We start from the raw sequence: 25,180 nt of genomic DNA, 5'->3' as shown, positions 1-25,180 counted from the left end.
ATTTTTATCATGCAATGTTAGTGTTCGTTAGTTTTGTATCCCATACAATTCATCCCAATCCTCCCAAATGTGACCATTTAACAAGTGAAACCAAAAAATCAAGTATAGCAACTTTATTAAAATACAAAATGGTTATACAAATACAATCAAATGCATTTAATCACTGTAAGTTTATCAACAGATTACACTTGGTTCTATCACCTAGTAATATTCTATAGGCAGTATCTTGATTTGTTCATTTTAGCAAATGCCCTAATTCCACACACGCACTTATATTACGCGCATTGAAGCAGTAATGTAGCAATCTGTTGGAATTAGACCAAGTCTGCAATGATTTTGATAGCACACGCAGTGCAAGTGTTATTTTTACTTCATAATTTCATAGAAATTCGATATTTAAAATAATACTTGCATTGCATGTGCTCTCATAATCGTTGCAGACTTATCTTGGTCTAACCCTAGCGAGAATGTATAAGTCTCTTTCTAACAGATGGCAGATTCCCTGCATTTTTTAACCCGTGCTAATAAACGCGTATGTGGAAGAGGGGTAATAACATCACTAGGATCATGATCTTACCAACAATTAGGAATACATTCGTTTTACTACATTTTGTAACTCTGTTTTCTCCGCGTATTGATTATCTGCACAAATTACATATCACAGTTGAGAAATGCTGTACTTTCCAAAGAAGTTAAGATTCTTCAAGAGGATCACTATCGTCATTCTAACGCTTCTGTTTTTTGAACTAGTTTAGAAACTGGAACGTTTTAAACCCTAATGACTAACGATTGAAGGCACTTAGTTTTAAATTGACAAGACTTCGTATGGTTGTACTGTGAACTTTACATTTTGATTGTATGATGGTAACTCCGGAAATAACCTACGATGGTACCATGTTAACACTAAATCAACAAGCTTTTGATTATTTGTTCACTTTTTTTTTAATAGCTTCTGTAACATGATACCGACACTAATCTTATAATAATTTCTAAATGGTAATTGAATGTGTAAATATTTACTTAAACTACGTGGAAGAATATTTGAACTTCTAAAACTTGATTGTGCACTAGGTATCGATACGATTAACGCAATTTTAATGGCAGTGTCTTCCGCTTCAACGATTAAATTCAACAATTTTCATAAGGCACTTGTAGCTATTGCAGGTCTGACCTAACAACCATGATTGGCCCCAAAAGGAGTAATTACAATTACAGATAAAATCACAAGAACGTATCAATCAACAGACATACAATTCCAGGAACTACCGAGTTTGTCAATTGTCCACTCAACTGATACTCGGCTATGAGAATATTAACATAAAAAAATCCTAGACTAAAGATAAAATAAATGCATTAGACGCAAGGAGATCTAAAAATAATAGAAAAATTAACTTAAGTGAGTATTACAATATAATGGAACATGCATTATGGCAGAGAACTAGAGCTTGCTTACTAAGCGGTAATAGCTTCATTTTATTTAAAACTAAAATATCATTTACATAATATACGAGTCTGAGACATCTCAATCACGATTTCTATGCATCTCAAACAAACGGTTGTCAAAATACTTAACAAATTGTGGCAAGTTGTACACCTCAGATCTGACGATACTGAAAATTTAACTCTAAATTGTACGATTGTTTGTACGAAATCTGTTAGCGATGCTGTTAATAGTAACTGTAATTGGTAACAATTTTAAACAAAGAGTATGTAACATCAAAGCTCCAAAATCACGGAACTTACGCCCTAGTACAGGAATGATAAGTTTACATAATAAATGCTGTACATAAAATAGTAAAAAGCGTAACTATACAAATCACTTCATCTTAATATTAGTATACTCGTAAATGCAACAGTTTCTTACACTGTCGCAATTAAACTGCAACTAGTGTGAATACTATGAGTAACTTGTCATTTGTGGTATCTTAATGTTCATCACTCGTTGATGTCGCATAAAGTGGGTAACGATTATATTAGGCACCATTTGTGACCTAGCTGACGTCTACATCTAACGTGACTGCCTCGTGCCACTATCACAAATAGATTTCATCACAATTATCACAATCAGGAAAACTTCGGATTTTTGATATGATTCTTTTCATGTCTTGACTAATATATACTTCGCACGATTTAATAACTGTAAATATTAACATCAAAATTGGTCCTTATACAAAAATGTGTCAAAAAATATCAAAAAAGACTGTAACACTAACATCAATACAGTTTCAAAATTCTTATAAAAATATGGAGTATTTAATAGTGACTATGCCGGTCGCGCTATGTGCAAGCGTCGACGTTATCCTGCTTTATGTACTGCTCGGGTTTCATGTGGACTTCCCGATGCATGCGCTCCATGTGGCGCGCGATATGCATCTTCTGTTTGGCGCGATATACGCAGTAAGGACACTGGAATTGCGGTTCCTTCCCGCACTCCCACTTCTGATGGTTGCGGAGGGAGGACTTGAGCTTGTAGACGCGGCCGCAGTCGGGGCACGTGAAGCTGGGCTCGCCCGGCGCCGGCGGCAGCTGCGGGCCGCTCACGCGCATGGACGCCACGAGCGGCAGCGCCAGCCGCGCCGACCACTGGTCCCACGACAGGCCCCCGATCCTAGTGAAAGACACGTCCTCCGGCACGGCTCCTGAAATCGCCACAGACGTCATAAAACGATCACACGCGAACACAACGACACGCAACATTCAACATTCCCGTGTGGTTAAACAGTTACAAGCAACGTATACATGTTATATACATAATAAAATATACATAAATACAAAACAGATACATAAACTATAGAAGATATCTACTGTGAGTATCCACCGAGTGCTGTGATGAAAGCTTTGCAAAGGAAAAGTAAAAAAAAGAAACAAAAAGGAAATCATAACGTTTATTTTTTATGAATAAAATTGTTCGGTGAAGGTGTATCGTCGTTCAGATCCGTTTATTTTTATGCATATCTAAACCGGCATCATCGGCACGCGATGCTAAGGAATGGTGTTACTGGACCGATATGGTTCTAGTCACAACTCTAACAAGTTTGTTACTTAAAAGTAGTCTCCCGACCCATGGGTTTTCTTGTCTACCTGAAATTATTAATTATATTAGTATGAACGAAAAAAAGGAAAAACGGGAACATGCAAAGTTGAAAAATAAGCTGCGATGGGTTCACATTTAACATGCAGTTACATGCATTGTTAACCAGGTGTAAATATTCAATAATAAGACTTACCAATCAACATTACCAAAATTAACTAGAACTTTAAACAAGTATTTAAAATTACCCCTTAATTATTACATGTTTTATGATAGGTAATTAAAGTTTCAAACAGAAAAAGAAAACAAATGGTTCATATATATTATAACTATATTTGATTAAACGTTTCTACCAGATAAACCCCAAAATATTCATATAAAAATCACACTAATTAATCTAGGTCTCCAATAAAATTAACAAACAATTTAAACGACGTACCATTCGTTTTGAATATAATTCATGCTACATACATTCAGTGTCCAAGAGCGTAATAAATATATGATGGGAATATTGCATATTTTAATCAGAACAGAACAGTTTGCATGCTCGGTTGTATGACTTGAATGTTTCTACAACAATAACTTCTTATTTCTTACCATCACGTTAAATCTAATACTGACTTTGGTCAAATAGCTTTGTTATCCTAGTTTAACAAAAAATATCAACAGTCAATATGTTAAACAAAACTCGAATAGGTTATTGCAAATAAATATCAGTTAATATCAAGATAACAATTTACATAATTTTGAACACATTCTCTATCCCAGTTTACCGAATAACAACAATATCAAAAACACCATTAAGTATTATAATATTATAACTACAGGTAACATTGTAGGCACATTATGGATGAGCTTTTATTACCTAATCGTGTCAAAAGCAATAGATTCTCAGTATACTGATATATATGCTCGGTGGAATAGCCTCGTCAACAAACTCAATAAATCAGACAGTCACTTGAGAGATCTATTGTTTTCCTATAAAAGACTGCAAAAGCAGCTTTATAAACATTATCCTTACACTAATAAATAAACAATTTAAATTAATATAACTTTGGGTTTGCTACAAAGGTGTAGAGATAGGAAGACAAGGTAATAAATAATGGTCCCTCGAATGTAAACTCTAAGTTAGGAAAACAAAAACAGCAGAAATAAATTAAACAGGACTAACAACGATTTGGTTAATGGATAAAAGACTTGACCATCAAAAATTATAATTAGTTTCTACCCGTGAGAGAAAGATGAAAGAAAAATATAACCTACAAAACAATTATATATATTTTTACCTAATTAACTAGTAATTCTAATATCATTGCACTACGATTAACAAATTTGGAATTACATATTCCTTATAAGGAATGGTTGATTATAAATCTAGACAAATTCGAGCTAAACATGGTATGAAAATTTATTGCTTTATGTCAAGTCCGATATCAAAATATTCGCTACTAGATTCTACACTTTCATTAAATATATCGCTTTGGAAATAACGGACATTAACTCTAATATATATCCGACCTGGGGCCGAACTCCCGATAAAATACTTGGGTCAGTCTTAACTACGATCATAAACTCTAACAAAAACAACAAAATTAACGCTAATGCCGTTAGGGAATGTGCACATTACAACTATTCTCAGTGTATATAAACTCTTTTAACAAAAAAGTTAAAATATAAATAATAATATTATTGCAGTACCGATTTGGTTAGGTATCTACTTTGGTCGAATGAAGTCTAAACTAGATTGAAGTTTTTTTGTTACGCCTGACTTTGTTGCTGGCGTAGATGTACCACTCGTTGTTGTGGTGCTTACGAATATGAACGCCAAGATTGCCTCTCTGTTTGGCCTTGTAGGAGCAATAAGGACACTGATGAGCCGGGGCTTTGCCCCCACATTCTACGTTCTCATGACGACGCAAGGTCGACTTCCAGCGATACTTCTTACCGCAATGCCGGCACTCGAACTGACGGCTCGCGTCGTCCGAGCTATTCCCGTCGCGGCGCGCATATTTCACCTCTGTCTTGTTTTCCTCGTGCTCATCGCCCGCCACGGAATGGTCGTAGAAGGCCTCGGTGTCCTCGGGCAGGACGATGTCGTCCGTATCGTCGTACTCCTCGGAATCTAGCTCCTCGCGTTTCGGCGCATTGTTGTTCTGCAAAAAGGCCTGTTGCAGCAGATGGGCTTTCAGGTCGTCGGGAATGGCGGCCAACGAGTCGAGGGGATGCTTGGGCATCAGGGGCGGCTTGAGGATGTTGGTGACCTGGATGCAGGCCGGCACCAGCGCGGCCAGCCCGGGCTGCGCCTGCGCCGACAGCAGCGACAGCAACGCGGACGGCAGCCCCTCCTTGTGCGACTCTGAAATCCAATATGTTTAACATGTTGCAAAAATAAAAACAAAAGCGCGACTACGTACTGTTAATACTACCAGAGGCTAAAATAAATTAAGGAACCAAAGAAATGCGTTATAATAATAAATTAAAAAATAATAATCTCTGTTAGAAATAAGGCGAAGCTTCTAATCATGCAGACATGCACAATCTCGAGATTATCTTCCCATAAAAGGATCGGGCGACGAAATGAAAGGCCCGGCTACCGTAAGTCGTTTAATAGATTTAAAAAATATCGAATATCGTTATCAATAATACAATGTATACGAGGCTCATATAAAATTATCGTTTTAATATCATCTAAGGAAGATCGAAGAGTTAAGTTAAGGCACTAGTATAAAGCACTGTTTATGAGACGTCGGCGTCACTCGACGCGTATGGGCGCGGAGAGCGGCGCGGGCGCGGGCGCGGGCTCGCGCCGCGGGCTGGGCGAGCGCGGCGGGCGGTGCTCGGGGTGCTTGCGCTCCAGGTGCTTCTTGAGCTCGTTGCGGCGGTGCTTGCTGTACGCGCAGTACGGGCACTTGTACTGCGGCTCGCGGCGGCACTCCAGCGTGATGTGGCGCACCAGGTTCTTGCGCGCGTTGTACAGGCGCTGGCAGTTGGGGCATTTGTATTTGTTGGCCTCCGTCTTATATTGCGCGCAAGGTAAGTTGGCGGGCGGGTCGGTCCGGGGGAAGATGTTGTAGCGGGACTCTTTTTTCGAAGTTTTCGGTTCAGATTTCGGCTCGGGCTCGGGCTTGGGAGCTTTAGGGGTGGTCGGCGGTTTAGGAGTTTGTTTGGCCGGCTGTCGCTTGTTTTCTTTAGTCTCCTCGGGCATGATGAGCGAGTTGGGCGAGGTGACGTTCTTCAATACTGCGAATGTGGTCGCCGTCGGAGGCTCTTCCACCACTTTTTTACTACGAGTCACCACTCTGTTTGGCATTATCAGTCCTGAAAGAGAAAAACTAAATACAGTTTTTCGCTTAGTTGCGAATATAAATCTTAATTGTATAAAAAGCGTAAATAAAAACAAATGTGACGTAAAGAAAACAATATATTGAAAGTAAAGAAACAAAATAAACTAAAAGTATCAAAAGTTTTAATTTTATAACAAAAAACAAATTTCTTCTAAATGTGTTAACAATATCCAACCTCCTACACTGCTACATATTTAAATCAGATAGTATCAATGGCATGTTAAGTGTAATTTATGAACAACGTACCTAACACCTATAGATATTACTAATCAACAATTGTAAATATTTATAAGGACATGGCAGTTTACTCGAGATCAAGTTCTACTCTAAATTAATAGGAACATAATGTATCTTTAGACACTACTAAATAACAAGTTTTTCTAAGTGGCAAAAATCTATGCATAATTAAATATTTGGAAAAAACAACAGTCAAAAAATAGAAATAAAAACAAGTGTCAAAAGGAAAAATTCACAATGTCACGGTTTTCCTTCTTTCTTAACTTTTTTAAGAATTTCTTGGTACTCTTGCAGCCAATTAGGATGTTTATGAGCAATATGACATATCAATGTTTTCTTTTGTGAATATTTTTTACCACATTTGTCACAGCCAAATTGAGGACCCGTTACACATTCATACTTTTCGTGCCTCAGTTTATTTCTTCTATACTTGTACAGTTTTTGACAAGTAGAGCAAGAATAATGATTATCTTTGTCGGCATGTATTGGTTTTCTTCCCCTTTTTTTAGGGGGCATCGCTTCCAATTCCCTCTTTAAAGGTTTCCTTCCTCTCTTTTTGTATTTTCTCTTAACGATCATCATGTTCTCTATGGCTGCTTGTTCCTGTTTAATTTCTAGTCCTATTTTTTTCACAAATTCTGAGCTCTTAAGGTACCCTCGAGTTAATGGGAAAGGGGTTTTTGCGTAATGTAGGTCGTTAATGAGATTTATGGGTCGTTCTGGAAGATCAAAGAATGAAAAGCAATAAATAATGGTAAGTAAAAAGGTCAAGACAAAGTTACAATGTGCATAGAAACAAAGATGTGAAGAAGAAATTGTCAGTTAAGTACTTTGTTATTAACAGTCTGTGCTAGGAGACTAAGACAGGAGCAGGTAATTGGGATTGAGAATATTACAAGTGGTTAATATTTGTGTGATGGTTAACAGCTTGGCATGTGACAGGTAGGTAGGATTTCTGGTATCTACTAAACAATGATCCTAACTAGTAATTTAAATCAACATGTTTGTAACATTGGGTACTGAATCATATTATATGACTAAATGAAATGCGCATCCAATATCATCGGGTTCTTTACGTCGTGACATGCTTTCAATAATCTCAGGATTAGCCTAGTTGCGGACAATGATGGTTTTCGTCTAAAGAACATGCACAATAAATGAGAACGCCTATAAAATCGATCGATGATTTAAAACATGAATCTATAAAAAAAACATCTGCAGTGAAATCACATGTGAATGCAAAAAATAAAGAAATAATAAATAAGATAAATAAGCCACATTACCATCAAACTACGAATTAAATGAAATTAAGGTTTACCTTGTTCCATCAGCCGCTTCCGAGGCACATCCAATCTTCTATAAACAATAGTAATAGTTTGTGTCACTATCTGTGCCAAAATAAAACTTCTACCGCCCGAGCGATAGTCGCACGAAACCCGCTAGCTTTTAATAGCCAAAAAAAATCGAGGGTGAAGTGAGTTGTTTGTGCACATTTATCATGAATCTAATTAATATTTAAAATAAATACGTGTATAATAAATATGACAAAATTTACTTACCAATGAGCTCACTCCACGGTAGGACAAAGAAAGTTAGCACTATTGAAAGTTAGGTATTACATATGCATAGTATAATACAATATCTATGAATAGTAGTAAGCATGCAATGATCTACTGGCGACCCCACGACAAAGCGAGTACATAACGTCATACACATTCAAGTGGAAACAAATGTAAAACAAGATCAACTTACCTTATCAATATTACCTCACCTTTTAAAAAGGCTACAGTAAAAAAAACCTTTTACCAAAATACCTTTACCTGTTGCACTGAAATATTTTAAAATTCATATGGATACAGAAATATAAATTGTGATATGATTAGTAATTTATAATACTAATATTAGATACTAATTAATATATGGTTGAATTTTCACATGTGAAAACACTAGCACTCTTTCCGCCGTTGTGAAATATAATATTTTATATATAACAAGATAAATAGATTATTTAAGCAATGACTGTTTATCTCATCAAATTATGGGAAGACATTGCGCATTTCATCCGTTCCTTAGACGTCTGGGACAATGGACTTTAGTCATCCATACAGCAAAAAAATCTTAAGCAAGTTACAAATACAAAGTGCATTGTCCCAGAATACCAAACTCAAGTCCAAATAACACCCTGCGTCAGCATAATAAAGTAGGTATGTATTCAAGCATATCGCTACGCAAGGTGTTTTGGTGCAGCAACGTTGCCGGCATGTCACCGGCAATGTTGCCAGAGTCATGTGCGGGCTTACCTTGCGAGTCTCGAACACTGTCACTTGAATTCATGATTTCATCCTGAGATCTTTCCATATGCCATTGAAAATCTAGAAAGAAAAATACCATGATATAGTAATTAATAAAAAAAGAAACACATCTTTAATACAGGCATTTTTTCCAACGGTACTTGAATAAGCATCATGTCAAATAAACTAAACATTTTAGTTTGTTTAAATAATTAGTTCCATAAATATCTTGTTAAGGGTCCGGAGCAAATTTGGTTCTCCATACAAACGTAGTTACGCTCTCATTATAAAACGATTAGCTAGATTGCTCTGAAACTTTGTACTTACAATAGTATAAGGCATATCTGTTTATGTAGCCTCAAATAGTTAAAAAATACCGCGAATTTAAGATTTTCATACAAAACTTGTTTTTGGTCTATTTCGTTTGTTTTATAAAGTGGGGCAATATCAACTAATTCAGCCCTAAACATACCTCATGTCATTGTATGTGCAAAGTTTCATTACAATCCAACAAGTAGTTATAAAATGAGAACAAAACTCCGTTTGTATGGGAAGGTGAAATTCGGCCGAGCTTTGCCAGGAGCTCTTAAAGTGTGTAGTGGTTAGTACCTAATAATGGGAAAAGTCATAGTGTTTGGACAGCTATGGTAGAGTCCCTAACCACGTGTAGAACGATCAATTTTATCGACAGATATAATACCCCCTCTATTATATACCCGTTTTTCTCAACCGGTTCAAATTGCAAGCCTTCAAAGTTTTATGGCGCCAAACACGGACACACTTGGTAAATTAACCATTATCTGAGAGCCTACCGCGAACCACGTTCTATGTGTTGCCTCACTGTCGCACTTGTAAATTCGTACATAAATGTGACAGGGAGGCAACACGTCGGACGTGGTTCGCGGTAGGCCCTCTGACCAAATATCAGTTGCAAAAAAATCTAAAACGCTGTTTTACTCAGGGACTGGTTTCGGTTACGGTATAACGGTATGGTAGCGGTATAAAATTACGATACCGATACATTATACCGGTTAGGCCGCGCGGCTCCGATATAAAGGTATCGCTACCGTTTCAAAATAACGGTACCTGTATATACCTTAACCGTTATTAAACTGATAATACATATTAAATAAAATCTAAACGGCTTACGGGCTTATACATAGACAGCTTCATCTAATAGGAACCAAGTTGGCGCAAGGCGCGGGCGGCTTGGCAACGACGCCTAAGCTGATAGGGTACCTTTATGAAAGCGGTTAAGGTACATGAAAAAAGTATCGTTATTTTTCGGTAGCGAAATAAATTTATTAGGGTACCTAAACCGGTATGATACATCGTTCATACCGTTATATAAAGGTATCGTAATTTTTTGTTATGCAGTCCCTTGGTTTTACTTTAATTAATCTAATTTTCTGAAATTTTTACACTATTTTTTGTCTGGACTGATAATCAATGGTTAACGGCTACGTATGATGAACCCTCGTGGACGTCAGCTGCCGCTCCGTTAGTGGGTTGAGGAACGACAGCCACATAAACACGTAAAAAAAATGATTTAGACGCTATTGTTAATTTAAAAAAAATCGTCAGCCGGTTGTATCGCTGTGGAGAACGTCAGCTGGTCGGCATGATCGCATTAATAACACAATCATGAAACTTTGCATGTAGCATTCCATCAGGCGTTTCAAATAAACGGATTACGCATTACGTATAATTTGTGGAAATAAGTATTTTGCGCGTATTTTTTTACATGTTCATGTGATCAACTGACGGCTTTTCCACCGCAATACGACCGGTATACGGTTTTATTTTATTTGAAATAGCATCTAAACTATCATCTGACACAATATCAATCGGCAGGCGATGACTGAAAAAACTATTTTTTTACATTTTCATGCCATCAACTGACTGTCTTTCTACCGTGATTATTATTAATAGGGCATGCAAAATCGCATGGTTTCCAATTCCGGAACTGTCAAAGTATCAGCCAGGAGGCGATGACTGACGATATCTGCTCCTGGCCCGCGGTCTATAGCTTGAATATTTCACAAGTTACAAGAATCCAAACAGGGTCATGGTCTTGTTACAAAAGTACACTTAGACGGTTTTTTACTTATATTAGGGGACGGTTTTATCGAAATAATACTCATCTTACTACATGTGGTAAACAGCTACACCATAGCTGTGTTCAACGTATTATCCTTTGTTTCAGTGTAAAAATATACATATGTATATGTGTACAGTAATATGTATAGGTTCTGTACAAACGATAGGTCTTGTATTACTGATATATAGCCATCTATCGAAAATATTATTATAGCCTCCTAAGGCTCAGCCATACAAATGAAAAATCCTAAATTTGTTAATGAAATTTGAATCTATAGTGTAGAAAATAGAGTTGATTTCGTTCTGTTTAAACATTGAACGATACAATAAAAATGCAACTCTGTTCCAATTGAAAATGATTTACTGAAGTAGTATAGGTTCCTATATATACCTACCTACTCAAGAGCCTTAGGATAAAAGTAATGAAAAAATTTATCATACTCGTAATCTATCGAAATTATCCATATAATATTTGTAATATCTACAAAGTCTTGTTATTTTGTCAATTGCACTCATATATGCATAAACCTAAAACGTGAAATCGTGCAGCTGTGACGGATTTGAATGATAATAGAATAACTTATGTCCTAAGTTATGATCTTTTAACAATGTCTGCTTGCCCTTGCTTGAGATGGTAAACTAATAGTTTGGTTTAACATCACTTGTATGGACAGTGATAATAAATGATGAGGCTTAGAAGAAAATGACACAAGGTCCTCTAGTAAATGATAAGTTGATATTGATAACTTCTTTGCTTTTATTAGTGTGAATAAATAACGTCAGTTAATTATTGTTCTGTTGAAATTTTTATTTGCGAATCAGAATGTGACTACACATATTAACTATTAAAACTGTGGCCTAAACATAAAAAAAAAACTTAAGATTAAAAAACAGATGTTGTAAGAGTTAAGTTAATTGGCAATTAAGATTCATACTAAATGTATAGAAATAATATGAGCCAATCAGAACATTTGGTTGGTACTCAATTACCACCAATAACTTGAATGGTGTAAACACATATGTACTTGAGTTAAACTCCTATTCACATAGTTATACATATCACATGATGAAAATGCGTAGGCCGTAGGTTTCACACGTTTCTGTGTTTCTGTGCACTAGATCATATGTGTTGCACTTATGCTTTGTGTGTAGTTGTAAGTCGAGCAGAATGGATTCATATTTCATACCACAGCAAGAGCAACGTGAGTCATCATTTCATTCTTGTGTTCCTTATTCATCTTGCAAATTTAACTGTTAATTTATATTTTGGTAAGTGTAACCTTACATTAGATATATTGATATATTTAATCCTAATTCACATTACATTTTTATGGCTCAGGACTTCACTCAGTGTCATTGGTGGCACGATCTACAACTCGGTTCCGCCTGATATAAAGTTAGCAGAAAGTGACAATCGCACAGGCTTGCTATAGCATAGACAAGTTTCTTCATGGAGCTCATTAACTAAATGTAACGTTTTTCCGAATTATTATTTATTGTGCTAAGATATTATTGTAATTTGTAAATATATATAATCAGTTTTAATGTGTAATGTAAATATGTAATGTAATCATGACCTGTAAAACGAAGTTTTTTTACCAATAAATAAATAAATAAATCAATAAATTGACCCTTATGGAGCTTTCATTGAAATAAAATGTAATTATGTCTATGTCTATGTCTAATTTATGTAGTTGAGTTATGTCCTCCTGACCACCTGTTGTCATCAAGTTGTTACCAGTGGTGTTGTGATAAAACGCAAAAAGTAGTATGAACAAAAAGCATAGAAGAATATATGTATTGTTCACTTAGTATATTATTAAAACTATCTCTGTACATACACGTTTTTTTTGTTAATGTTTAAGGATTAGAGAGGTCACCGGTGACCGCAGAGCTGGCAGCTTCCTCGCTCAAAGAATTAGTCTTGCGATACAGCGAGGAAATGCTGCTAGCATCTACGGCACCATGCCGCAGGGGGATAGTTTTATTTTATTTTAAGTCTATTTTTATTTATTTTTAGATCTAGATTTTAAGTTTTGTAGTTTAGTTTTTAGTATATTTATAAATAAGTTGTATAACTTAAATAATGTAAATAACATATTATATTTCACCATAATGGTTGGCTGGAATTAACCATTTTGTTATAAATATGTACTTTGTATTAGGTGTTTCTTCACTTACAAGGAAAGGTACCAAACTATCTGGCTCCAATTTGTTTTTATATAGCGCCATACGTATATTACGTAAGACGATTTACGTCCATGTCTTATTTTTTCTTGCAAGGGGATGAGAGAGAGTCATGATCTCATGATAGTTCTTACGTAACATAACAAAAATGCGCAAAGTTAATTATAAGTTATGAAATAGCGAGGGAGCCGAGCGAATGCTGATAAAGAAAAACTTTAAAATAAAATTGTTTCTGTGAAAAATCAAAATTAAAACAAACCAAATGTCTACTTGTTCGTTTTTTCGTTTAGATTTTACGTAATAAATATTAAATAGGGGGTGAGGGAGGGGGGAGGCCTAGTCTTAGTTTGTCTTACATTGGGGGGGGGGGGGGGAAGTAAAACTGCTAATAATCGTCTTATGAATAAATGAATGGCACCTATATGTTAGCGAGTAGTCTAAAATAACAGACACGTATTTTTTTAAGCTGCCCAATCTCAACCTATTTGGAGAAATTGTCCTAAGTACTGAAAAGTAACTACACCCTCCGACTTCTGTAGGGAGTTTTGTTCATGTTTGAGAACATGAAACTATAATGAGCATGTGTTTTATTATATCGGCTCAAACTCATATTTTCTTAAAAAAGCACCCTTCAAAGTTTTACATTTCATATTCATATTTATTTTGTATGATATACTGAAGATACACATCATTGAAGAGACACTGTTATTTTATTAGTTTTTTTTATCATGAAAACTTTACGGTCCTAAATTTAAAGGCTGCTTGTTTCCCCCTTTCAATTCTTCCACAACATATATTGTCTTATCTGAGAAATATTTATTTATGTAATCAAGGAGATACTAACTGCGTACGACGTCGTTATGTGCCACGGCCGGCGGCTCCTCGGCCTCCTCGTCCAGCGTGAGATCCTCAACGCCATCTCTTGCGTTCTCCTCCTTGCAAGGGGTCTCCTCCCCGTTCCCATGGACTTCAGCTGGCTGTGGTACAGGCGCGGGAACTTCCACAGACATACGGCGCGCTTTCTTCCGGCGGCGGGTCGGGCTTATGGACCCTTCGCGACTGTCTATGCTACCATCGCGGACCTAGGACAAGAAATGAATAACTTTACAATTTCGAAAGATTGTCACCAATTTTTTAATTACTTCTCATTTAGTACCTTATTTATAATTATCCCTGGGGAAGGCCTATGTCCAGCAGTGGACGTCTTTCGGCTGATATGATTTATGACCATATTTATGTAAAATAATTGTAGGTATATAAATATTCGCATAACAGTGTTTTAGCCAGTTTAGGGAGCAAGATTATCTTGTGATTTGCTTGTGAATTTTGTGATTTTTATTTTAATAAAATAAATTATTTTCTGTCACTATAGAGATCACTCAGTCAATTGGTCAAATGAACAAGTTTGGTCTTTTAGTTCCTTTAGTCCAGTTCAGTTGCTCAGAGCTGTGAATGAATAAGAATTGGTTGTACATATATATTTTTTTATCTTAGTAAACTGAATACAAATCAAGTTGTACAATACTATATGACAATTAATCACCTTGATATAAGGAAAAGTTTATAGGTTGAGCACTGTTGTGTCATTCTTTTATCTCGTTCACAACTGTGCCGGCGTCATTGTGAACTATTTTGTTCATTCCATTCCATTTCACTCACAATCAGTCAAGCGCTCGCCAATCCCACTGAACTAAAGGACCTAAAGACCGTGCAAAAAGATTTAGTTCCTTTCGGTCCTTCACAGGATTTCATTCTTAACAGTTCTTAGTTCATGACCCACACAACTCGCATATAGATAATGTGAGTCAGGCGGATATACACAATGAAAGTAAATAGATAAGTTCTTAAAATAAAACTTGTATACTAAATTATTGTGCTTGGTATAATTTATTCATAGATTGTTGAAACGTGAGAGTAAGAATGGCAGGTGTACCTAAATAAAATTAAATGAAAACCATACCATATTTTTGTACCTAATTTGTACTATTTAGTACCTCCTTTAAAAAAAATTGTACCTCACGGTACTTAAAGTTATCGCCAAAAAACAGTACACCCGCCATTAGTGATGGGTAGGACATCAATTTAAAATGAGTTTGTATGAGTACCTCATTCTCTAAAATGAGGTGTTACAATGTCTTACTTCAAATGAGGAGAGGTACTAGCACTTTTGCAGCATCGACTATTCCATCAACTCCAACGGCAGCAAACCATATTTAATGTAAATACATATTTAGGCATTGCTAAACTTCCTTTTAAATATTTACTTGGAGTGCAATTCTGGAGGTTTAAAACAGAACTTTAACAACAGAAGACATACATTTAAGAATCAAACTAAGGAGTTAAAGTACATACATCCTATTGCAACTTAATTTGATGCTTTTATGAAACTTGTTCTAATTTAGCAGTTTATTATTTTTATTGTTAGATTGTTCAGTATCAATCCTTGCTACTTGATATAATTTTAAGTTTAACATTCATATATTGAAATAAATACTAACCATAAACTACCAAACAAACAATTAACAAACTAAGGAGAACAAATCCAATATTTTTTGTACCATTATTATTATATAGAAATTACTAACTTACCACCTCATAATTTATCAGTAATAATAGCATTGTAATATGATAACAAACGAAAGCCTCAATAACGTTCGCGCGGTAATGCCACCGGCGTGTAATATACACTTGATTTTTGTATGCAAAAGACACAAAGAAAGACCCACAGGTATATTTTATCGCGAAAACAATGTTACTATATTGTTATTTTGGAATAATTATAAGAATGGTCACTGATCACTATTTATAAAACACAACTAAAGATTACGAACAACTTTTTCGAGTTTCTCGTACTATAAATATGTCAAAATCATAAATGATCGAAATACTATACGAAGCACGTTAACAAAAAGTATTACAAATTCAAATCGTTAAAATGTACATGTTTATTTCACCTATACAAATTATATTTACTTTTTTATTAATAAACTAATGTAAAATATCATATTTTGTGTACGCCACTATATATATATTTCAATAATTTAAATAATATTTTGGTCTCTTAAACGATAACTGTTTTAAGCTAGCTTCGTAAATGCCCAGTGAGACTTGGTTGGAATTTCAATCGCTTATCAAGTAACCATTTCACTGTCCAGTCTAATTGATTCAGATTATACATGACACCAGCAATATGAACCTTGAGGTCAGGTTATACTGGTATGCGCGTTAGTACAATAATAGCTAACAAATATGGAGGCCTACCGCGAACCACGAAGTTTTGCTTTGCTGTCGCACTTACGTATGAAATTACAAGTGCGACAGAGAGAAAAACTTTCTTCGGTAGGTTCTTTGATGACTTAGATTTTTCGCTTTTGACAAGTAACTTAGCAATGCTAGGATCAAAATGGCGTAATATGTATGTAAGCTTGCGGACGCTTACGCTTGTTTTCTTTCGTGTTTCATTTTTAACGTATTTTCGATGAGGTGTTATTGAAGCACGGCGCGTGTCTGTCTCACTCCCTCTTTCGGTAAATCTAATTCATTGTTTCATTTTGAAAGGATTTTTGAGGGGATGTCACAGTGAGGCGAAGGCGAGGTACAAACACAACGCATTTCTCGGTGGACCTTTTGTCCTTGCAATAAGGTTTGTAGTTGGGCAGTTGATAGTGTGAGCGATGAATGCGATGACGTCAATGACTCATTTCTTCATTTGAATGTCGGCGAGCACCGAGCGCCTCGCGACTCTCTTGCGAGTTGTGAGGAACGCGAGTGAGTTTGAAAGGCTGAGTTTTTTTTCAAATTTGAAGTGTTTGAATGGTTTGAGTGGTAAGAGCTGTGTGTGATGCGCGCGAGTAATTGAGTAAAATTAATTGAGGAGTGATGTATGACATTTATGCGGTGTGAAGTTCTGCGACAATTTAACTAAATGAGTGGTACAAATGAAGTGCCTCACGAGTGAGCAACTCAACACTACCCGCCATCCTGACAGTCAGAATGGCGGGTGTACTTTATTACGCTATATTCCCGTGGTTATTGATAAATTCTATAGGCTAAAAATGCTAGGCGCAAATTCAAAGAATTCTTCCTAAGAAAAATAACTTTTAAGACATGATTTTCTGAGCTATTTGAACTTAACAAATTAAACATTAAAGGTCCTGGCGTAATAAAAATAATTGTACCTTAGCGTTTTTTCTTAAAAATGAGATCGATAACTTGAAAAATTATAACGCCTGCAATATTGTAATAGCCAGCAAAATATAAAATGAGTAAAACTTGGAAACCACAAATAAAATGCCTCATATTATAATTGAATATGAAGGTACAAAAATTTGGCTTTCATAGAATTTATCAATAACCACGGGAACATTGCGTAATAAAGTACACCCGCCATTCTGACTGTCAGGATGGCGGGTGTACTGTTTTTTGATTTATGTACCGTGAGGTACAGTTTTTTTTAACGGAGGTACTAAATAGTACAAATTAGGTACAAAAATATGGTATGCTTTTCATTTATTTTTATTTAGGTACACCCGCCATTCTGACTCTCACGTTGAAACAGTTTATAGATTGTGATATAGGAAAACTTTATTCCCTAAAACTTGGGTTTTATTTATAAACATAAATTCTAAGCATTAATTTACAGGATAGATTTGTTAGATGAGTTTCCCAAACGCAGTTATTCCTTGCAGCTAATTTTCTTTTCGCCGTTATTCATAGTCGCAAATTTTCCCACTTTTTAAATTTCCCTGTCTTACTATTTTCCAGTAGCGACTTTCATGACCGCATTTGTTCATAAACGCATTTTTTCAGATTCGTTTTATTACTCTGTAGTTTATTTATTGCTCGCAATATTTACCTAAAGCAATTTTTAACATGCTTGCATTTGTTTACGAACGTGTTTTGTTTTATTCGTTTTGTTATAATTCCTTAGAACATATATTAAGTAAGTTTCTCGGTAAATATAAAGTTATTTAGTTATTTTGTCCGGAATCCTAATAGAATAATTAGATCAAGATTATCTAACTGCAAATATCATAACCTGTATACCTATCTAAAAGTTTTGTTCAACTTTTCACATTTGTATTTCCACAACAGTGATGTGTTGTTAAATATATTTATTTTCATAACAAAAATCAAATCCTGTACGGTCAGCTGCAAATGTTATATCGATACAAAATATCGACGTGTCAAAAATACACTACCTTAATGAGGACAATGAGGTTGCGTATACATATTTATAGCGTTCTGATTGTATCCATATTTTTTTAATTGACCATACCTCTTGTTCTTGTCCGCAACAACATACATTAGAAAATTAATACTTATGGATTCTAAACAAATTAAAAAAAATGATTCCCTTCCCTTTATTCATTTAAAGTATTATGATTATTTTTAACATTTTCAAATCGACTATTCGACCCCACACACCTCTGGTGGGAGAAAACGTTTAGGAAATATAGCTACGGAAAAAAACACAACAAGGAAAAAAAAGAATTCAGAAATTAACTGCAGGTTAAAATTCAGACAAAAAAATATCAGAAAGAGAAGCAAAGCAACTGTAAAAATAAGCTGCCGGACAAAAAAGTGACTAGGATAATCGCTTTCGGGAAAAAATGCGAAAAGAAAATTAGCTGCAAGGAATAACTGCGTTTGGGAAACTCATCTAACAAATCACAGGATACAGGATGGATATACACACTTTGGAAAGGATGTAATTATGGTACAGAGTAAATAATAGTACTACCATACAGAAATTACACATCCTAAAAAACTGACGTTAGACAAAGATTCAGGAATGAATCATGCTGTCCCTTTCTAATGTACTATACTTTTTGGCTATTTAGGGTTGTCAAAATTCTAGTCATTATCTTATCTGTGTCAAGTTGTGCCAACCCTAATAATTGCTAGGAGCAATGCTGAGCCGAGGATGCCCCAAAGGAGGAGTGTCACCCCACTAATTGTGGTAGGTATTGTGGTAGGCCCTATGGAACTAAGCAGTATTTTTGTATGTACGATGGGTAGTAGTTATATGCAACTTAAACCAGTCTTGATGTCTCTCATTCTGTTAGTATTATGATTATACGTAATGTAACGTAAGTAACATGCTTGCTGCGGTATGGGTTCATTAGAACCTGTACATGTATGGGTAATTGGTAAATTAAGCTAATTGCTGTAGCTAACATGTCAAAATTCGTAATAAAAACACACATAGTGTTTATGACATCATTCATATGTAGCTTCTACAGTACCCAGTCCACCTGTTAAGATAAAATGAAAGACAATTATAATAACAAACCTGTGGTGGTGGAGACGGAGCGCGAGGCGGGTGTGCTGGGGCAGCCTGTGCAGGGCGCGACGGCGGCCGGGACGGCTTGTTGTCGGAGAGGCCCTTGATTTGTAGGGACTCTGCAGCCTTGAGTAAGGCGGCCAGCTGGTCCTGCGAGATGTTCACCTCTCCTCGGTACATGTAGTCCATCATGGCTCTTAACTCTGCATATTTCACGTCTTTCAAGATGATTATTGGATGCTTATCATATTGCTGTGATAGTACATTCTGTAACAAAAACATTGTGTTGGTTGTTGTGTGCAGGTAAACATTTGTTTTGATTGTATTGTAAATGTGCATTGTCTCTAAACTTCACTGCCTATGTTTAAAGTTGAATAGATGCATTCCAAATTTAATGTTCCTAAACAAAATTCCTTTGGTAAAGTTATTTGAAAGTCATTCATTTGTTTTAGTTAGTAATATAAGATCTAGACGTCATTGATGTCATTTAGCAAATCACAGTTAATGAGCATCATTGGGTAATAGTAGACAACAAATGGGTACTTTGGAAGAGTAGTTTGCAACAACTTTCTGTTGCCAACTCATCTATGCATCAATCTAAGTCAATTGCTAAGGCATGAAAGCTAGAACGAAACAACTGGACTGTTTATTAGAGCAAAACTGTGTTGCCTTGTAAGTTAAACACGATAGCAATTGACCTACATTACGTGAGCGTGTTAGCAAATTACCAACCTCGAAATAGGGACTGCACGCCGACAGGACGACTTTGTGCGCCTTTAGCGTCTGGCCCTCGGCTGCGAGGGTACAGTCCACGTGAATGCCTTTCTCTAGGAGTGTGTCGAACACCGACACCAGCGTGGACTGGTGGTTGTTCCAGCGTAAGCAAAACTGCTGGTCGTCATCCATGCTGCAGTCGTCGAGCCACTCGCCGCGCCCACGGTTCTACATCAAAACATTCAGTCATCAACACAATTTATACACCACGCAATAATTAGGCCACTCGGAAACTTCTCCCGACCACAACAAACAACGATTTATCAGTCGCGATTATCACGCGCAAACGCCAATCGTCTCACCGATTCACCACATAAAATGATATCACACCTCAACTTTAACTTTAGGGACCACATACGAGTCGGTCCTAAGCGACGCGGCACTCTCGACACAAAGAAAATGGCCGCTTTTCCAGCGCGACAAAAAATAAAATGGCGACGAAAATTCTAAGTTTTACTATTTTCTGGACAAACTTTTCATGACACATATAACAGATTCAAGTTCAACACGGGGCCGCGACACGCTGAACTTCCACAAAGTTTGAAGTCAACAAAGAAACTTCTGAGAAACTTTACTTCGAAAGTTCACGAGTGGAAATTTTCAAGATGAAAACTCGTAGCGAGCAATGCTTATCGCGGTCGTAACGCTACATCGGAGATCTAAACGCTTACCTTGACTATTTCATTAACTGTTGTATGAAGTTTTAACACTGTTTTAGATAATATTGAAGTGTTTTAACAATGCTACGATTATAGTTCAGCACGATTGCACACCCGCCAGCTTTCTTCAATGAAAACACCTACTTTAGAGTAGATACTAACTACTATGCTATGTTGCAAGTTTAGAGAAAGGCACCTCTACAAAAATCCAAATGAAGTACAAGTTGGAAGCGACGCAGTGACCCAAAATAAGCTTCAAAATGTTGCCAGAATTAAATAATCAGAAAGCTTGAAAACAAACATTCATGAATGCATTATGTTATTTTTAATCTATTTTAGTGCTTTGTGCGTTCAATATATTTTTAAATGTGATTTTCATCTAAAACAGTCTGCGCTCGTTACTTGAATACCTTTCGATTTCCTGTCCTTGACCTACTTCATGCAAAGTAGTGATAATGTTTCAGTTTAATGTATGTACTATTTTAATAAATCCAAAATATCAATAACTTAATCTATTATACTTAAAAAAATATAATAAATGAAATATAAATAATTTATTCAAAATATTGCCAGTTGGAAAAATAAATATATGCTGGCTTGTTCCCTCTTTTGTTGATTTCAGCGTCATCTACCGACACAGCAACGTATTTTTACATTTTCTCACTACTTTGCAATAACCGCGGCAAAAAACAGCAACATAATAAAGTAGGACGCATGCCAAGTAAATTAACGTTTTCAAGATTACTAACATACCTACTACTTACCTATATCCTCAGAATTCGCTTGAGTAAAACTAGCAGTAGTTTAATAATAATAGGCTATATTGTTATAGAGAGTCTTGAGTCTTGAATAATTTTCCTTTACCATCCGTAGGGCAAGTCCTACCGGGAAAACCGAAATTCGCAAATTTACTCCAATGATAATGTAATTATAGTGCGCTGGTGGCCTAGCGGTAAGGGCGTGCGACTTGCAATCCGGAGGTCGCGGGTTGAAACCCCGGCTCGTACCAATAAGTTTTTCGGAACTTATGTACGAAATATCATTTGATATTCACCAGTCGCTTTTCGCTGAAGGAAATCATCGTGAGGAAACCGGACTAATCCCAACAAGGCCTAGTTTACCCTCTGGGTTGGAAGGTCATCTATGGCAGTCGCTTTCGTAAAAACTAGTGCTTACGCCAAATCTTGGGATTAGTTGTCAAGCGGACCCCAGGCTCCTATGAGCCGAGGCAAAATGCCGGGACAACGCGAGGAAGAAGAAGAGATAATGTAATTATAGTGACAAGGAAAGATGCCCACAATTTGCGAACTTCGATTTTCGCGGTTATAGCCCTGCTCGTCATTATAATTAGGAAGGCTTGAAATAGCGGTTATAGAACCACACTTGCGAACGGATCAAGGGCCAATTACATCCACACTCGCTATGGCCCGATGTCAGACGTCGGGCCCGAGCAAGAGTATTTTTCCGTTTCACTAAATATCAGCATAGTTTTATATGACATGTAAAAAAATACTTTGTTTCTAATGGACAAAAATGTTCAATGTTTGATATTTTTGCATATGAACTATTTTTTAGCATTTCAAATATTGTTAACGATGTGCTGACGTGCTAGTCCGTGAAACGGGAAAACGATTATCAGGTCCGACAACGGGCCTGACTTCGGGGTCGATATCGGGAAGTGTGGATATAATTGGCCTAGATGGCCCGAACAAAGGTACTTAGTTTTTCTTTACACAAAAGATACGTCGTTAACAATATTTGGCATGTAAAAAATACTTTGCCTCGAATTGCTAATAAAAAGGTAATAAATAAAAACTTTTTACAAAAAAAAGTAAATCGATTTCAAAAAGGATACAATAATATATTATCCTTTTTTAGCATATGCGTTACCAACTGATGTGTTTGAAGTCGGTGCCAAGCCAAACTTTGAAGCACACCATGATTTTGGTGCGCGCGATTCGATGAGGATGCGGCTATATAAATATGTAAATACAATTGCCGTAATACGTTGGATTGCCTTACACGACAGCACTGAACATACCTACTTTCTGTAGAACCTAAGAACATACGGTCGAACCTTCTTAGTGCAGTCCATATCATGTTTGTCGGTATATTAGTATAAATCCAATGCGTTTATTTACCGTCGTAACTTTTAAAGAGCTATATTTACTAATTTTCGAACTCTCCATAACACGCAATTGTGGAATTGAGACTGAGTTATTAACTAACACAAACGGGACTTAATCGCATATTAAGTTTTAAATTTACCTCCAACGTTTCGAGGATGGCGTTAATAATGTGTAAAAATCGTGAAAGTTTAAATCAGTGTTGAGACTGAGTTATTTCCAGTCCCTTATCCAGAGAACTTCATTTCAAAATATAAAACAATGCAAGGACCGACTCATGCCAAATTTCACCTAAATCGATTCAGATGTTTAGCCGGAAAAGATAACAAAGAGACAGACAGAATTAATTTCACGTTTATAATACCTATTACTACAGTTGTAATGTGTGTAGGCATAAAGCTGATTATTTTTGGCACGAATTGTTACTATTTGGCTTGGCACCGACTTCAAACATATCAGTTGGCAACGCATATACTTAAAAAAGGATAATTTATTATTTTATCCTTTTTGAAGTCGCTTTACTTTTTTTTGTAAAAATATTTTATTTTTCCATTTTTAGTTATTAGCTCAAGAAAATTAATAAAATCAGGATAAATAATTCGTGCATTTTTGAAACTTGGCATAATTATACCTTCTGGTCTCCGGATAAACATACTAAAAGTCCTCGAGGGTGGGGGTTGTGCTGAAGGGTGTAGGGGGGTTGAAGGTACTTGTTTCAGATTTTTGCTAAAATCCCGAATATTTTTACAAATAGCATTATAATTGATTTACCATAAAATTCCTTACAAATTTGGTTATGTTTATTTAAAAAAATATTATCGTTTTTTTAGTGATAGGTACTTAATTTATGCTACGTTTTGAGCTAAGTAAAATACTAGTTTGTTTTTAGTTATTAACGATTTTTACACATTGTTAAATCATAGAAACGGGACTTAATCGCGTTTTAAGTTTTAAATTTACCTCCGACGTTTTGAGAAAGGCGTTGTCCCCGTGGTCTCGGATAAGACTGGCTAGCGATGGGCGAGTCGAGTTGTCTAATTGGAATAATTCGAATCACAGTACAGGCGAGTCAACTCGAATCAAGTCTCTGTGCAATTCGAACTTGACCTTCAAAATAATAGCAAAGTAGCGATCTCCACGCGCGAATAACGACCATTTGTTATCCGATCCGCTGAGTACTGGCTAAAGTTGACATCAGCATCTTATCCGCGCGAATTTTTCGAACTACCCGCTTTTGGTCTGGTTTATCAACTTGAACGTTTTGCACACTGGGGATGTTACTCTGTCGACACACAACACTAACCATAGGTATTCAATTTTTCGACTGTCGATATTCGTTTCCGCGTACATATATTCTTGTACGTATATTCTGGACTAATGTATGGAAATGTTGATATACTTTTTGTATTCTATTACTATTCGAAAATCATGTGATTCTGAGTAGAAAAAAATAATCATTTTCAATTAATTAATCTTTAAAAAAAGTAAAACCGACTCCAAAAAGGATAAAATAAAATATAATCCCGTTTTATATGCGCTAGATACTAATACGTTTGAAGTCGGTTCCAAGCCGTTTTGGATGAAACTGCTTGGTTTGTTGATGGAAATACTAAAATCGTTATATGTATAATCGTAATTTTGACATGTAATGTATGTGTACATTATTAATAATAAATATGAAATATGTAATATGCCTATACGATTTGAGGAGTTCCCTAAATTCCTCATGACTTGGGGAGGACCAACTTGGGACTATATGTATACGTTCAAACATACATGTGTATGTGATTGTAAATCTTTAATTAGTATGTGTATGTCAGATAGATATTTTAATATGTAAAATAATTAATGAATTAATAGGAATATATGTAAATAATATGTACAATTTTAGAATAGATTAGGTATGTAGCCCTATGTGGAAATATGTTGCTGTGCCCTAACAGGGCGTCACATGAACAGCCTTATATTTAAGAACACCTGTACCTGCTATGTGATATGCAATAAATGATTTCAATTTCAATTTCAATTAAAATAATTTTCCAAATCAGTTCAGAAGTGACGGAGTTCCGAGGTAACAAACATACAAAAACCGTTCTCCTTTTTTGAAGTGGGTTAAAAAAAAGCACTAAAAATTATATATACAAG

At 35.9% G+C, this 25,180-nt stretch overlaps 1 protein-coding gene across 6 annotated transcripts; it reads right to left on the bottom strand.

Annotated features, from left to right (window-relative positions):
* Positions 1-98: 98 nt before the first annotated feature.
* LOC133523741 (longitudinals lacking protein, isoforms A/B/D/L-like) lies at positions 99-24,189 on the bottom strand. 6 transcript variants are annotated; one of them, XM_061859439.1, is made up of 7 exons: positions 20,922-21,154; positions 20,209-20,418; positions 19,486-19,743; positions 14,035-14,272; positions 8,913-8,984; positions 5,352-5,387; positions 3,345-5,306 (listed from the first exon to the last, which is right to left on the bottom strand). In XM_061859439.1, the coding sequence occupies exons 2-7, from the start codon at positions 20,380-20,382 to the stop codon at positions 4,771-4,773; spliced, it is 1,314 nt and encodes a 437-aa protein (XP_061715423.1). In that variant the 5' UTR covers positions 20,383-20,418; positions 20,922-21,154; the 3' UTR covers positions 3,345-4,770. The 6 variants fall into 6 exon arrangements, with proteins under 6 accessions (XP_061715426.1, XP_061715423.1, XP_061715422.1 ...); XM_061859442.1 differs by lacking the exons at positions 3,345-5,306; positions 5,352-5,387 and adding an exon at positions 99-2,639; XM_061859438.1 differs by lacking the exon at positions 20,922-21,154 and adding an exon at positions 23,996-24,189 and having other exon boundaries at positions 3,345-5,387.
* Positions 24,190-25,180: the final 991 nt, after the last annotated feature.

Source organism: Cydia pomonella, chromosome 12 (genome assembly GCF_033807575.1).
Source record: "Cydia pomonella isolate Wapato2018A chromosome 12, ilCydPomo1, whole genome shotgun sequence".
Taxonomy (NCBI): Eukaryota; Metazoa; Arthropoda; class Insecta; order Lepidoptera; family Tortricidae; genus Cydia; species Cydia pomonella.
This window is presented reverse-complemented; position numbering and strand designations above follow the sequence as displayed.

Coding starts and splice junctions, on each gene's coding strand:
- LOC133523741 (XM_061859438.1), bottom strand. CDS start 20,382: ATGGATGACGACCAGCAGTTTTGCTTACGCTGGAACAACCACCAGTCC. Junction 19,744..20,208: donor CGTGCAGTCCCTATTTCGAG/GTTGGTAATTTG, acceptor TTTTTGTTACAG/AATGTACTATCACAGCAATA. Junction 8,985..14,034: donor ACATAACGACGTCGTACGCA/GTTAGTATCTCC, acceptor TTTTCTTTCTAG/ATTTTCAATGGCATATGGAA.